Here is a 15,299-nt window from a genome sequence, read left to right as displayed (position 1 = left end):
TTTGCTTTTGGACTGTCCTTGAAACTTTGAAATCCCATTCGGGGGCTTTCCAGAGCCTGTCCCTGAAAATGCGGCATATGCAAGTGTCACCAAGCAGTCTTCCTCTCTCTCAAGGCAAGACGTCGGCAGCGGTCGCCCTGTCCAAATATTACGGTGCTGCGTGCTTGTCCATCGATGCCGTGGTGACAGAAGCCATCTCGGACAGGAGCAGCTCAGCAGGGCTCCGTGCCCGGGAGCTGTGCATCAGGGCTGCCATCGAGCAGAGCCACAAGGAGACGGAGGATGCCGGTAAGGAGAAACAGTGAACCCAGAGCAGCGCTTCGGAAACCCACCGTGACCATCCGCTTCTGCTTGCTCCAGAGAAGTTTGACAGCCCTTGGGTCTCTTAGGGAACATGGGTGTAGAAATGCAAAGTCATTTCATAAAGCATCTCAGGTTATGAACAAAATCTCTATTTTAAGGGCTCAGAGACACTTTTACTGCCGCCGGGCTTCACAGCACATGTTCCTTTTCCTAGGAGCGGTGAAGCGCACCTGTATTTTTCTCAGGGTTTTTATATATTTCCTCAAAGCTGAATCCAGCTTCCTCCTCATGGCCATCAGGTAGAACTGCTGCCCACTTTAACGAGGAAGAAGCCCTCTGAAGCGGCTCATTAAGCACTAGAGGACTGACTTGGAGTGTGGCTTCACAAACATGAGAGGAAGGGAAGAATAACCTCCCAGGGGAGTTTCAGATGAGAGACACACTGCAGATGAGCTCTTTTCTCCAGAAGTTTTCCTACACACGCTGTCAGGTCGCACAGCTCGTGCATGTTGTGCTGTTCTCCACGTGAGACCGGAGACTTTTAGGGAACTTTATTGGGCAGTTGATGCCCCGAGCTCTGCAGGCTGAGGTGGGGACCCTGGCTCTGGTGGGGGGAAGTTTTGCATCACTCAGCTTTGAACCTGGTTGAGTTGGGAGCTGGTGGAAGGAAGAAGAGTGTGGGTCCTGGGTGGGGGTATCCCACACCGGAGGATTTAACTCTAGGGGAGATGGGTGACTGCAGCCAGGGCAAGGCTGCGTATTACGGTCTTTGTGTGAGAATGCAGGACGGGTGTGAGGTATGGAAACGATGGTCCTGGAGGACAAATCCTTGGCTTGATCCACCCGGGAGGTACTGTGCAAATGGCATCACCTGCGTGCACGCTGCTCCGTTTGGTAGGAGGGACATAGGGCTGTGCATTGAAAAGTCTGTAGCTTCAAAATCCAGTATCTGATGGTGTGGTTTATCGTGCTAATAAGTAAGGAAGGAGCTGCTTCTGGGAAGCAGTGCTGCTAGTCCCTGGCAGGCTGGGGGACGCGTGCTGCATCCCTGCGAGGGCGCAGGGCTGTGCCCATTGGGGTGGAAGGTGCCTGAAGCACAGGGCCGTCCGCAGCCCCGCTGAGCCGTCTGTCCCCTCCGCAGGTCAAAACGCAGATGTCTTCCTCAGCCTGCCGTCCAGCGCCGAGGCCAAGCACAGCTCGGACATGAGCCAGTCCAGCTCTGGGGACAAAGCCAGCCTGCATTCCGTCAGTTCCCGAGGCCAGGCGAGTGCCGCAGTGGACAAGAGGAAGACGGATAGCCACACATCCCAATCCCAGAAGCAGCATCCAAGAGATCCAACAGGCTCCCAGGTGAAGTGTGATCTGCACTGGTTAATGCCTGGGAGCTTCCAGTTGCCTTTGAGAAGTGAAGAGGCCGCTTACAGTGGGGCCTCCGTGTCACCCAGAGCCTGGTGCTGGGCTGCATAGCGCAGAGAGCCAGCTGGGCAGGCTGGGGATGGCTCAAGGTGGGAACGAAACCCTGTGCACCAGTAGAAAAACTCTACTGGGTCTTACGGTTTGTTGGCAAAGTGCAGTCCCGACTAACGTGGCTGCAGGCAGCGGGCAGAGCTGTGGGATGCTGTGCCAGGGGCTTGCAAGCTTGGGTCTCTGCTGGCCGAGGGATGTGACCCCCAGGGTTGTCCCCTGGAGCTGCTGGTCTGCAGTTTTGTTCTGGTCTCCCGTTACTGAGAGAGCCCAACTCCAAGCCCAGCAGCTGGAATTGTTTAGGGGGTTCCAAAGTGGCTGATTTTTCTCGTGGTGCTCAATGTTGCAGGGCTCATCCAGTTCTAATCTCATCTCGCCCTCTCCGTGCATTCCTGCGCAGCGATGGCTGAGCATCAGTGGCAGCACGACGGGAGAGACAGGCTTTATGAGCTGTGTGCTGCCCGAGGACCTGCTGGTGGCCATCCTCTCTGACAGGCTGCAGGTATGTGGGATGGAGGCAGATGAAATGTCCCTGCTACAGAGACAGGCAGCGAGACACAGAGAGGTACAATTTGGAGAGGAGGAGATTTATATCTGCTGTTGGAAGAGTCCTGGGCTTCGTGCAGGGATCCCTGGGTGAAGCTGCGGATGCCATAAGTTGGCAGAGCACGGGGGAAGATCAGAGCTGGTCTGAGCTGATGCGCTTGGAACAATGATGGCTGGTGTCCTTTGACCTTGGGGTTTGACTAGCTGAGAGTCCAATGCGTGTGATAGCTGACTCTCTTCCTTCTCGATTTGATTCACAGTTGAGTGACTGCTACCAGGGAGTGGTGTTTGATGGCCTGGAGACCCTCTTTGCACGCAACACGGCGTCTGCTCTCCTCTGCCTGCTCAAAGCTGTCAGAAATCGGCCTTCTATCTATTTTGTGAACTTGTTCCAGGATTATTCTTCTTTGAAAGCCAGGGAGACAGCCGCAAGAGAGCAAGAAGGTGAGACTCTTCACCTCCATACCTCTCAAATCCTCTCTCTCAAGCCCTCAACCTTATCCATGTGTATCTGGGTTACCAGCAGAGCCTGTCAGAAATGTTTTTCTTAATCCTTCCTCATTCTGCCTCAGTGTAGCCAGTGCTCAGCGCCCCGTTGCTTAAAATACATCAGAGCTGAGGCTGTAAAACTTATCTTGGTCTCTAACGTTAAAGCTTGTGCCCAAGTGTGTGGCTCAATAACTAAGCACCGGCCCGCTGCCCACGCCGCTGGTGCACGTGAGCCAAGCAAGGGACGAGAACTCGCTGACCGGCGACAGTTTGGGGGATTATCTGAATTTTGGAGCTGGGATATGAGCTCCCCAGTATCTCCTGGCCCAATGATAGTCTGGGCCGGGGCAGAGCTGTGAATCCTCGCAGCCCACCCAGAACAGCAAGCTCTGCTTGAGGTCGCTAATGGTTTCTCCTCTGGTCTGTGCTGAAGGACGGGAGCGGGAAGAAGCTGCCAGGAGAGAGAAAGCACGTCTCTGGGAGATGGATGAGGAAGAGTATGATGCCCTCTCTGAGGAGCAGAAAGCTCAGTTTAATAACAATATACGACAAGTCCAGCGTGAGAGGAAGAAGAGGTCTGTAAGCCTTCCATGGGTAACTCCCCAGGACAGTGTCCCTGAAGGGTTTCCCTGCTCTGGAGACCCTGGTTGAGCTCAGAGGGGTTACAGAGCAAAGGCCAAAAGTGTCTATTACAAGGGGCACAAGGATGGCCAGTACCACCTCCCTGGTTCCCAACAGAGGAAGGAGCTTCCTCTGGTGAGACGCAGGGAGCTGGGCTCTCTGCTTGCCTTGCCACTGCACTTCTAAGTGTCTCCAAGTTAATTATTTTGATTCTCATCTTCTTCATCCCCCTTCTTCAACACTGGGGGTTGGCGTGAGGCGCAGCTGTGCTGGCTTGGTTTAGATACCAGTCCTTTCGCAGGTGAAGTCCTCGCAATGCCAATCTCCCAGGGTTTTCCATACTGAGTGACCCCAGCCATAAAAGCTGGTGTCCTTAGGCTCACCTTCAGCTGCAGCAGCAGCAGGTGAGCCTGGGAGAAGCTCCCATCCAGCAGAGCAGCGTGTTCAGGAGGATGCATAGGATAGGTGTAAGCCTGTATTAATCCCCGCCTGAAACTCGAGGAGGGCTTTGCTTAAAGCAAACACATGTTTCAGCACTTCTTTCAGCCCAGGCTGAAGTTTGTTTCCCTGGGAGGAGGTCACTAGGGCTGCTTCAAATTGTGATTTCCAGGACAGACAGTTGTCGTGGTTTAAGTCCAGCTGGCAACTAAGCACCACCCAGCTGCTCGCTCACTGCCCCCCTGTGGGGGCAGTGGGGTAGAGGATCGGAAAAGTAAAAGAAAGCTCGTGGGTTGAGATAAGAACGGTTTAGTAAGTGAAAAGAAATGAAATAATGATAATAATAAAAATTGTAATAAAAAAGAAAATAACAGCAACAACAAAAAATCCAAACCAAACAAGAAAGACAAGTGATGCAAATGAAAACAGTTGCTCACCACGCTCCGACCGATGCCCAGCCCGTCCCCAAGCAGCGGTTCCCGGCCAGCTTTCCCCCTAGTTTATACACTGAGCATGACGTCCTATGGTCTGGAATATCCCTTTGGTCAGTTGGGGTCAGCTGTCCCGGCTGTGTCCCCTCCCAACTTCTTGTTCACCCCCAGCCTACTCGCTGGTGGGGTGGTGTGAGGAGCGGAAAAGGCCTTGATGCTGTGTAAGCACTGCTCAGCAATAACTAAAACATTTTTGTATTACCAACACTGTTTTCAGCACAAATCCAAAACTCAGCCCCGTACTAGCTACTATGGAGAAAATTAACTCTGTCCCAGCCAAAACCAGCACAATAGCACAAGTTTTCCATGATTCACGACTGGGTTCCAGCAGGAAACCTGCTTGTTCAGAGCCTGCTTTGCAGGAGGGCAGTTCCTGCAGCCTTTGCTTTCTGATGGATGTGATTATTCTCCCTAAGGAGCAGGATATGCCCAGGGAGAAGGGCTGGCTAAGCCAAGGAAGTATTGGTGCAGGGATAAGTAGGTGTTAGTGATTTGTGAGCTGTTATACACCGGGAAATCAAGAGAGGACTTCAGGCGTCAGTACGGAGCGATGGTGGATCAGTCTTCGGCAGTGTGCTGGAGGTGTCCAGGTAGACCTTATTGGAGAAGCAGGGCAATTTAGGCTTTATGACAGCAAAGGCTAGATTTGGCTGGTCCTGGAGGTCGTCTCCCACCTTTCCTCACTTTGGATGTTCCCAGCCTCCCCAGGTTGAGGGAGGTCCATGGAGATGGTCTAATGGTTCTGCTTGGCCTCAGGGTCAATGGCTGAAGTGCAGGACCAGCTGGGATTGCGGTGAGCCCAGATTTCTGGTGGTGACTCTCAGAGATGTTTTCTCTTTGGCTTGCTGAAGGGAGATGGAGCGGATGGCTCAAGAGCTGGAGGAAAAGCACCGGCGGGAGCTAGAACGCTTGAAGGAGGAAGAAGAGCTGAAGAAGAAGTCCAGGCGGAGCAAGAGAGAGCTTGGCAAAGACACAAATAGTGCTTTGGGGAAGAAAAGCCAGCCTGGAGTCAGACAGGTGGGTGGTTGTGTTTATAGAGATGAGTAAAAGCCCTGGGGACCTTCCCGCTGAGTTGCACCATTCCCCCAGAAGCCAGCAGTCACAAGCAGCACTGGGAACGACTACCTGGCCATGAGTAACACGTGGGGCTGTGCTGGGAAACAACAGCCGGTGTTGGATCATGCTGCTAGAGGTGTGTTTTCCCATGGGTTTGTTGGAGAACTGCTCTTCTAGGATCATGCTGCCTTGGAGTCACGGCTTCAGATAACTCCGTACATTCACTGTGAAACCCTGGATAGTTTCAGTCCAGCATTTCTCCCCACTCTGCATGTGACTTACACCTCTGAGCCACGATCCATCTGGGATGTGGTGTCTTTTCCTACATGACTGGCAGGAGACACCACCAAGCCTTAGGTATTCATTAGCAACCAGACTTCCCAGAGTCAGCCAGCCACAGGGATGCTCAGCACACCACAAATGAGCCCAGAGGACTGCACAGGAATAAGGAGGTGTCTTAAGTTCCCTGTTTGGGTTGGGAAGCTGTTCTGTTCTTCATCTGGTTTGCAGGACTCCTCATCAGTCTGGCACTGGGGAGTTTGGTTTCAGTTGAGCTAAACTGGGTACCAGCTGCGTTCTGAACTGGGATTTGTAGAGCACCTAGCACCGGTCTCGGACGAGGCTTGGGGTGCTATTGTAAAGGTCATCACTGTCCTACAGCATTTGAGTCGGTGCTTTGAAATGCTCACTGCTTTTTCTTGCTCCTCCTGCCCAGAATATGAACGCATCCACCAGCAACACCAACGTGTCCACCAGCAACTGGTCGGATGTCACCAAGGGGGTGGACAAGAAGGGATCTGTAAAGGAGCGCCCAGACTCTGTTGCAGGTGACAAGGAAGATACGAAGAAGCGAGGCAAGGTTCCCCTGACGGATGCGTGCCCAGCGGTGGTTGTGCAACCCTCAGACCCAGAACAGGGGGAAACCAAAAACGAGGCCCTGAGTGACAGCGAGAAGAACTTGGCCATGAGGTTTAAGATCTATGAGGCATCGCAGAAGGACGTCACACATATTTTGTCATCCTGGGACAGGGTTCAGGGTATCCTGCTGTCCCCCCTGAACCAAGAGGAGGTGCGGCACCAAGCAGAAGACCAGCGCCGGTATTTATCCAGCTGCAGGAGCCGGAAGGATAGAGAGAAGGAGCGCGCGGAGAAAGAGCGCCTGGAGAAGGAGCGGCTGGAAAAACTGAAGGCTCTTGAGGACTCCAAGTTATCTCGGCTGGAAGGGGAAGGTGCAGAAGGGTCAGCCAGAGGGCAGGATGTCGGGGTGCCCTGCTTGAACATGCAGGTGCTGAGCTCAGAAGATGTGAGTAAGAAGATCCTGGAGAGCGGCAAGCTGCCAGCAGCAGAGCAGGTAAAGCCCTGCAAGGTTCAGATGCTGAGCCTGCTATGGTCTGGGCCCTGGTGTGTTGTGTCCTGCCAGGTGACAATGGCACAGAGCCTTGTCCAGGCCACTGATGATGTTCCCCAACGGCTCCGCAGCAGCCACGTGGCTGGGGAGGTTCTCAGCATCCCTCAGATGGGTGGAAAGAGGGAGTGCTCTCTCTGTTCAAGCATCCTGTCTGTTCAGAGAGTTTCCCGGTCTGGAAATCATTAAAAATGGTCCCAGGGCAGCTGAGTCGCTCAAGGGAGAGGTTTCTCTCTAGGTCCCGCTTGTAGGTCCTGGCACTGCTCTGGAGCCTGCCCACCCCACTGGGCGTAAAAAAGCACTGTACTCCATATAAACAAAAAAAAAACCCATTGCCAAAAGCTCCCTGCCTTTAAGGAAGGAGTGTGAGGATGAAGGTGATGGGAATTTCTCTTATGCTTTAGATCCTGGATGACCTGGGACTGGGTCCCTCCGGGCCTCCTATTCCCCCTACGGCTTTTTACTCTGTGGTCCACTACCCGGAGAAGCGGATGCTCCCTGCAGCAGGAGAAGCCCTCAAGCACTTCGTCTTTGTTGTGCCAGAAGATGCTGCTGCGGAAGATGAAAAGAAGGATATGGAAAGTCCTGTGGATGCCCCGACCGTGCCTGCGGTGAAGGTGCCAGGGCAAGGGAGCAGGCTGGGTGGGGGCATGGTGGGGGGGAGGATGGAAAAAGATCACTGTGGAAGGGCAGTGAAGACATGACGGGGTCCCATGTCTGCAGGCGTCCCTTTTGTCTGTCCGAAAGAGACAGCTGTGCTTGAGACATAGGGCGGTTCTGTAAGACGAGAGAAAAAAAATCACCTAAAGTCCTCAACTTCCCTTGAGGAGAGGGTCCTGGGCGAGGAGAGGTCTCGTAGGCAAAACAAAGTCCAATAAGGAAGACCAAGTCCCTGGGCAGCTATGAAACCAGCAGATGCTGGTTACTTATTTATTCTCTCTCCTGTTTGTTAGCAGACCTGCAGTTTTTTTTCCGGGATGGGGATGTCTCAGGGCAGGTCTCACCTCTCTCCCTTCTCTCTCTCCTCTTGGTGTGAAGATGCCAGAGGAGCAGGTCACCCCAACCAGGGGCCGGTCGAGGAAGCAGAAAGCCGCAGGCAGCCGGGAGGCTGCAAGGGAGAAGCGGAACTCCAGCCGCAGGAGGCAAAGTCTCCAGGGGCCAGGCATGGGAGCACCCACACGTCCCCCTGAGGCGGACCAAAGCAGCATGGACGCGGTCCCGTGCCCAGGGAGATCCGTCAGGTGAGCTGTGAGGGAGGAGGTGATCCCTCTGCTTCATGTCCATCTTGCCAAACGAGGCCCGTTGTCCCCAGCTCTGCAGGGACCCTCTGCCAGTGCCTCCATGGGATGGCGAATTCACAACCCTCCTCCCTGTCTCGTTTGCTCGTTAACAATGCCTGAAGCCTCCTCTTTAATTGCCAGGCTGAGCAGCTGCCGGTGGATAGTGCCTGCCCGCGGCGAGGTGGAACTGAAGGTCCACTTCAGCTCCACAGTGCTGGGCCAGTTTGATCAGACGCTGCATTTTGAGATCCTGGGGACAAACCGTCTGTACCAGCTGCACTGCAGGGGCACCTGCCTGTATCCCACCATCAGCCAGGACCCACGGTAAGGCTGGCCCGTGGGAGCCCTCCCACACTGCTCCCTCCTAAACTCCGAGCCAGGGCTGTCCCTTGTACCCCTGTGGCCTTCTGGCTTGGGCAGAGCGTGCTGCCTGAGCTGGGAACCAGTACTGGTGCCTCAGCCACCAGGAAGGGTTATGGCTTTCTGACCAGGTTTTCTACTTAGAGTATCTCGCAGCTCCTCATTCCCTGTTTTTTTCTGCCCAGGCTGGTGTTTCCTCAGTGGAGGAAGAGCAAGGCAGATGACGACATCATCTTCAAGCAGTATGTCATGGACACGGGTGCATTCCACTTTGGACCGCTGCTGTGTGGGAAGTCAAGAGACCGGTACGTCTTGATGATCTCTTGATGTTGGGATGGGATCTCCAGGGCCTTGTGCTTTCATGGACATGCTTGGAGACATGCTGTCCCCGCGGCACAATTCCGGGCAGGCCCAGGCAAAGACCTGAGAGATACCTGGGGTTGAAGGACCGCGGATGTGTGAACTCGGGTAGATAAACAGGCACGTGAGTCTCGGAGGAGCTGGGAAGAGATGGAGACGATCTTCCAACATGGTGGGCGCCTCGGTGGCCAGAGCCACGTGCTGCTTCCAGCCTGAAGGTGACTTGGGGCAACTTGTGTCCCCCCTCCACATCTCAGCCTCACCACCTGTGAAATGAACTTTATGGGGCTTTTTTAAAGTGCTTTGAGCTGAACTGAATGAGCAATTATTCTGCTGATGGTTTTGTAAACCATTCATTAATCTGTAATATTAGTAAGACTTTGAGTTGACCTGCCAATAAGCGTGTGTGGTGGGGGGGGCGGAACCTGCAGAGGAATAAAAATGGGAATTACATTTTCCTGATCCTCACTGCCGGATGAAGTCTGCCTAAAAAAGTTGGCATTGTAGCTGCTGGCGTATTTCTATTTTTAACATAGCTTTTTTTTTTTTTAAATATTAGAAATGAAGTTCTTGTCTTCATGGGAGCTCTGGAGAGCTAGTGGTATTTTGACCACCCAAGGAAATTAAATCAAAACAGTTTAAAAAACAAAAGAGGATCTTTAGCTAGGCTGATGAATGGTCTCAGGTTTCTGTTTGCTTTTTTTAACCTTTTAACTCCAAATTCTGTTCCACGCCTGAGAAGAAGGGACACTTGTAAGATTTAGCATTCCTCTTGGGAATGAATCCTTTCTATTTCCTTCCCTCAGACTTTGGGCTAACCCATGAAATACAAGGCAGCCTTGTGACTTTTTTGAAAGAGATAAGCTAAACTATTTTTAAAACCTCTTTTCAAAACCGTTTCTTTATGCCCTGCAGGGAAGGAAACCCAACAAAGAAGGGGGAAGAACCCATGTGCCTGGTGTACTTTTATTTTTCCAGGCGCCTTTGAATTTCTATTTTGTAAAACGCTCTTTTAAGTGGCCTGTGCATTGTAACGCCTCTGGGATGGAGGCACCAGGTACAGAGGCGGACATCAAAGTAACACAAGGACGAACACACGTACCAAGCAACATGCCCGTGAAAGTGATCCTTTCTCTTAGCCGGCTTGTTAGACCATGGTCTTTCAGTGCAACCTCCCGCTGCCAGGACACAGTGCTTTCCTCGATGTGTGATAAAGACCACGGTCCCGGCATCTCCTCTGCAGCCTTTTCCCCTTTTTGTGGACAGGTACAAGGCGCTGCAGTATCCCAGCAACTGCGAGAAGTTAACCATCCTCAATGTCACCCCACTGGAGGCAGAGGTGCATTTCTTCTTTGAGCACGACGTCGAAGCGGACACGTTCCTTTTAGACCCCCCCAGCATGAGGCTGAAACCTAACGAGAAGCAGGTAGGAGACGGACAGGTAGGGCAGGCTCTGGTAGAAGTGCCCAGGAGCCGTTCCTCCTGCTCACTGAATGCTTTTCTGTATTTCTTTTTGCGGGGATGGGGCTAGGAGCTGAGCGTTTGGGCGTACCCCAATTCAGCTGGCCTCGTGGAAGACAACCTCATCTGCTGCATTAAGGACAACCCAGAGCCGGTGGTCTTCCGCCTGTGCTGCCAGGGTGTGCAGGTGGAGCTGGGGGTCAGCTCCAAGCAGGTGCATTTCGACAGGCTGCTTCTGCACAGGTCAGTCATCCCGCGGCTGCTCTGCTGGTGACGAGAGCTGACAGTGGGCTTCCCTTCAGCTTCTCTCGCCGGCTGTGTGGCCACTCAGGTTGGAGGCTGGGCTAGCATCCCTTTTTCTTCCCAGCAATTCCCAGTCCCTTGCTCACCATTCCTCTCTGGCTCCGATATCCTGTAACAGCCACGAGCTCCATAGCCCCCCAGCAATGCTGTGCCATGGGCATCTCGATGCATTGGTATCTTGTCTGCTGGTTGCAGAGCAGTCCAGTGGCTCCTCCTTATCTCCCTTCTCTTGGATACACTTCTGACACCAAGCTGTCCCCCAAGGACCTCACCTCTCAGACTTGTGACATAGGGAAAACATTAAAATATGATTTCATACGCATGGCTAGGGCTGCTCCAAGTTGCCTTCAGTTGCAAGGCTAGCATGACAGTCGAGCAACCGGTGCTGAGTGTCATCTTGTCTCTACAGGAGGGACAGCAAGACGCTGGTGCTGCGAAACAGCACCCCACTACCCGTGGCCTGGCGGCTCAGCGGGCTGGAAAACCTCGGCGAGGACTTCTCCCTGTCACAGGATGAGGGCCTCATTGCTCCCTGCACGGAGTTTGGCGTGCGTCTGTATTTCAAGGCCACGAAGGCTGTAACCGTTAAGAAGATGATCCAACTAGAGGTGAGGGGGACTGTGCCCTCCCTGGCAGAGCAGGGCAGAGTGATCCCTGTGCTCTTGGGGATTGGGAGACTGTGCTTGAAGGGTACCCTGCCAAGAGGGCAAAAGGATGAGCCTTCATGAGATTCCCTTCTACCTGCGTTGCTGGGGGGCCAGTCCCTTAGCAGCAAGGGACTCTCACTGAAGGATAACGTTTTGGAAACTAGGTGACTCCTAGGGTGCTCTTGTAGCTGAGCTTCATGGGGCAAGTACGCTGTGGAGTCTGGAAGAGATGTACTGCTGTGTACAGCACCTCAGGAAGAGGTGCTGCCTCTGCGTGGCCTACATCTGGGTTTTGAGGCTTCGTCCTGAGGCCGTACAACAACAACCTTGCTGCTGTGCATGGTTGAGTGCAGTCGTTTGGTTGTCCAGACTTGGGCGTGCTCCCTGCAGCCATCCTGGAATCCGTCTGGGGCTCTTAACATGGAGCAACAAACTCTCAGCCTGGGATTTTGTTCCCCAGGGTTTAGGGGCTGTGTTTCAGTGAGGGTGCTGGGTGGTTGAAGAGGAAAGGGTTGGGCATCAATGCCACGTGCTCTAGGACACCTCATGCTTCTTGTGGTGGCTTTAACATCCCCTTGTTTCCCAGGGTGCTTTAGCAGCAACACTGCTGCTAGAGAAGCGCCGAGGTGGGCTGACAGGGTTTCTTACTGCGTCAGAATCTCGCTGGGTCAGCCCGTGAGATGAACGGGTTAGGAAAGTTTGGGAGTCACAAATGCTTGTCAAGCAGGGGAGGCCATGGTGGAAGCAGCCGGCAGAGGCAAGCCCTCGTATGTTGTCCTCCAAAAGAATTGAGAATGGTTTAAGCAGTGTTTGTTTCTTGCCATCTCAGGTTTCAGATGCAGAAAACATCCTGGGGATTGTTCAGGTTGAAAATATCCAAATCCTTGCGGAGGCCTATGACGTTGCTTTAAGCATCAGCATGTCTAAAGGTGAGTGGATGCCCCCGAAGCCAAGTAGTCCGGCGCATGGCATTGCCTTGGCAGGTGAGCAGCCAGGGCACTTGGAACAGGATGGGATACCATGCAAGCGTGGCACGGATACGTAACGCACGTATCCTGCAAGCTGCGTGGAGTGAAGCACTGTCAGGATACAGAGAGAGCCTTGAGTCTCTCGCCTCCAAACTTTGAAGTGTGCAACTTCATGTGCAGATTGATTTGGGGGCTTTGAAACGACAGTGATGTGAACAAGCAATTGGCAATTCGTGAAGGCTCGGCATGGCACAGAGAGTTGTGGGATCTGTGCTTGGAAGCAGGCAGATGGAAAGTGAGCTCCTTAGCTACTAAACCCTACACATATTCTCCAAGTAAGGGAAAGGGCAGCAAAGTAGCTAGAAAAACCTTCCATAAGAGAAACTTGCCGAGAAGGGTTTTGTGCCACCTGAGAACTCCAAATCTGTATCTTGTCACTTGGTGTAGTCTGCAGCAGCTCACAAATATTCACCATTTCTTACCTCTCTCTGGGGGTTTTCTGCAGGTACAGACGGCAGCGTGGATTTTGGGATCCTTAAGGTCCTGGATGAGGCAAAGCAGGTGCTAACCCTGAAGAACAAAGGGAAATACGAGATCGTGTACAGGTGGGTCCAGCTGCCTGGTCTGTGAATGCATGGTGCCACCACCCGTGAATGCATGGTGCCACCCAGGCCTGCATTCTCCTTCTGTCCATGGTTAGAACCTGTTCCCATGCTGACTACCTCATGCTCCAGGTAAATAAAAACCTGGGCTCTCTAAGCTCAAATACTTTAATAGAGAATCCAGCCACACACCAGCAATTCTTCACAGCTCAGCAGGAACCAGAAGGAGAGACCCTGAAATGTAAGCCCCTCACTGCTGAGATTCATTGCCCTCCTTTGAGGGTCAGCTCATTTCTCTTTGAGACTCTTTAAAGGAGGGAATGAAAAAATTTGGTGTCAAGGTTAGCTTACAACACTCCTGACTGTCTGCACTCTGTGTCAAGATCTGGAATTCCCCAAGCAGAGCTGGACTCTTTCCCTTTTATTACTTTGTTGATGGTCCTATGCAAAGTCCCGGCTGTGCTGGTGGCACCGGTATTTTTAACTGCAGAGGTCTGTTCCTTCCCTTTCACCCCAGTTTCAAGCTGGAAGCCGCAGATACCAACGTACGCGACTTAGCATCCCACTTCACTCTCCAGCCGCAGAAGGGCGTGCTGACTGCCTCCGGGCACCCCGTGCAGGTCCAGCTGCTCTTCCATCCCAAGATGGAAATGAGCATTGAGAACAAACCCATCCTGCAGTGCCAGGTGAGCTGCCTGGGCCAGGCGGTGTTAGCACACCGCGTCTTGGGAGTGTAGGCGGGACACGTGTCTTCTGGGAGGAAGGCTTTAGTTGGGGAATCCTCTCTCATCCATATACAATAAAGTCTTTCAGAAACCATTTGTGATGCTCCTAAGCAGAGCTGAAATTGGCTCTGGAGGAGGCATTTAAGCAGGGAGGGTGAGCTGATGGGGACTTGGGGTGGCGTCAGGGGACAGAGATAGAGGCTGGCTTCTGCTGCATTTACCAACCCCTCCTCCGGTTGCAGGTGATTGAGCCCAGCATCTGTGAAGGAGGCGAGACCATCGCTGTCATCCCAGTGAGGGTGTCAGCAAAAGCTGTGTACAGCAAGTACAGCATTTACCCTGCTTCGCTCATCAACTTCGGTGCCTTGACGAATGGCACCAGGAAAACCTGCACCTTCACGCTGGAGAACAAAGGTGTCCTTGACTTTAAATTCGTCATCTACCGAGCGGACCAGGCTGCACCTGTATTGCCAAGGAAAAGGTGAGAGAAGACCTGCACCACCCTTCCTGCCCGAGGAGGCACTACAGCATGGCTGGGGTGTGACAGGCAGCCAGGACACCTGGGTTCTTGTCCATCTGCGTCACTGGCTTGTGAGCAGGGAGCAGAAAAACCCCTCAGTATCCCCATGTGTAGGACAAAGGCGGTGATACAGCTGATCTATCCATAAGCTACAGCAATGGGTGGTGCAGGGAGCCCTCCGGGAGCAGGAGGACTTTCCTCCATGGCGAGGAAGACCAGCTTTGGCCGCGGAGAAAGGCAGGGGGAGCTCAGCGTGATGGATGTTTTCTGCTTTCTCCTCTCAGTGCACATCGAATCAAATCTGCCCGCTCCCACGAGAGTGAAAACGTGGGCAAAATGACTCCCTCGGCCAGACAAAGCAAGCGCTCGCTGCCAAAGGACACAAACACCTTCCTGCAGGTGGGTGGCTCCGGCTCCCCAACACGTGCCACTGCAGCTGGAGTGGGAGGACGCTGCTGTGCCCAGCCTGGGGGGCTTGTCGCCATGAGATCTGGTGGTCTGCATGACGGAGGTCATCTCCCAGCCACAAGCAGAGGCAGGAGCTGCTCAGTCCCACTGACAGTCCCATGCTCTGGCTCAGACCTGAAGTTGTGGGCTCAAGGGAGGGGAGCAGGTCCTGTGTTTGGTAGCTGCTGGCCAAAACAGGTCTATGAATACCACAGATGCGGAACATCCCTGTTTGAACTCCCAGTCCATTGATATGAGATGACCTTGCTTTTTCTTCTTCCCAGCCCCCTCTCTCCTCTCCCATCGTTTCTGCTCTCCTGTTTTACCCCTGGAGGTTGAAGGATCCCAGCCACCACCTTCACCCTTTACACCCCAACTCCTTTCTCCATACCCCTTGGGACAAGCCTATGCCTCCTCCCAGCTTGTTCATGTCATCCTGGGGCTGCCTATGGGCCATGGAATCATCCCTCCCTGCCCTGGGACTGGGGGCTTGGGCCCGGCTGGAGGTCAAGGAGTGGCATACTCCTTGCTGGGGATGCTCAAGCCTCTCCTGGGACTCTCTCTGCAGGCTCGCCTCACTCTAGGCATGTTCACGGTGTACCCTGGCTTTGGCTCCATCCCTCCTGGGGGCCAGCAGATGATCACAGTGGACTGCCACACAGAGCCAGTGGGGATCTGCAAGGAGTACCTGTCCATCGACATCAGCGACAGAGACCCTACGGACAATCCCCTTGGCATCCCCTACACCCTGTTTGCTGAGTCCTGCCTCCCAGGTATGCCCCGTCCACAGGTTCCCCTGGCCAGACCTGCTGC

The 15,299-nt window shown here is 53.5% G+C and overlaps 1 protein-coding gene across 1 annotated transcript in view; it reads left to right on the top strand.

Annotated features, from left to right (window-relative positions):
• LOC132318653 (hydrocephalus-inducing protein homolog) overlaps positions 1-15,299 on the top strand; it is a 147,800-nt gene that overhangs the window by 110,416 nt on the left and 22,085 nt on the right. Inside the window, exons 38-57 of the mRNA XM_059826626.1 lie at positions 115-288; positions 1,445-1,653; positions 2,117-2,269; positions 2,574-2,757; positions 3,236-3,377; positions 5,204-5,369; positions 6,124-6,759; positions 7,218-7,430; positions 7,852-8,054; positions 8,235-8,417; positions 8,639-8,758; positions 10,080-10,239; positions 10,345-10,517; positions 10,987-11,185; positions 12,054-12,153; positions 12,698-12,797; positions 13,312-13,480; positions 13,762-14,000; positions 14,324-14,438; positions 15,055-15,259. Of these exons, the coding sequence (XP_059682609.1) occupies positions 115-288; positions 1,445-1,653; positions 2,117-2,269; positions 2,574-2,757; positions 3,236-3,377; positions 5,204-5,369; positions 6,124-6,759; positions 7,218-7,430; positions 7,852-8,054; positions 8,235-8,417; positions 8,639-8,758; positions 10,080-10,239; positions 10,345-10,517; positions 10,987-11,185; positions 12,054-12,153; positions 12,698-12,797; positions 13,312-13,480; positions 13,762-14,000; positions 14,324-14,438; positions 15,055-15,259 (3,843 nt within the window). The remainder of the gene's footprint in view (positions 1-114; positions 289-1,444; positions 1,654-2,116; positions 2,270-2,573; positions 2,758-3,235; positions 3,378-5,203; positions 5,370-6,123; positions 6,760-7,217; positions 7,431-7,851; positions 8,055-8,234; positions 8,418-8,638; positions 8,759-10,079; positions 10,240-10,344; positions 10,518-10,986; positions 11,186-12,053; positions 12,154-12,697; positions 12,798-13,311; positions 13,481-13,761; positions 14,001-14,323; positions 14,439-15,054; positions 15,260-15,299) is intronic.

The sequence above is a fragment of the Gavia stellata genome, chromosome 18 (assembly GCF_030936135.1).
Source record: "Gavia stellata isolate bGavSte3 chromosome 18, bGavSte3.hap2, whole genome shotgun sequence".
In the NCBI taxonomy this organism is placed as follows: Eukaryota; Metazoa; Chordata; class Aves; order Gaviiformes; family Gaviidae; genus Gavia; species Gavia stellata.
This window is presented reverse-complemented; position numbering and strand designations above follow the sequence as displayed.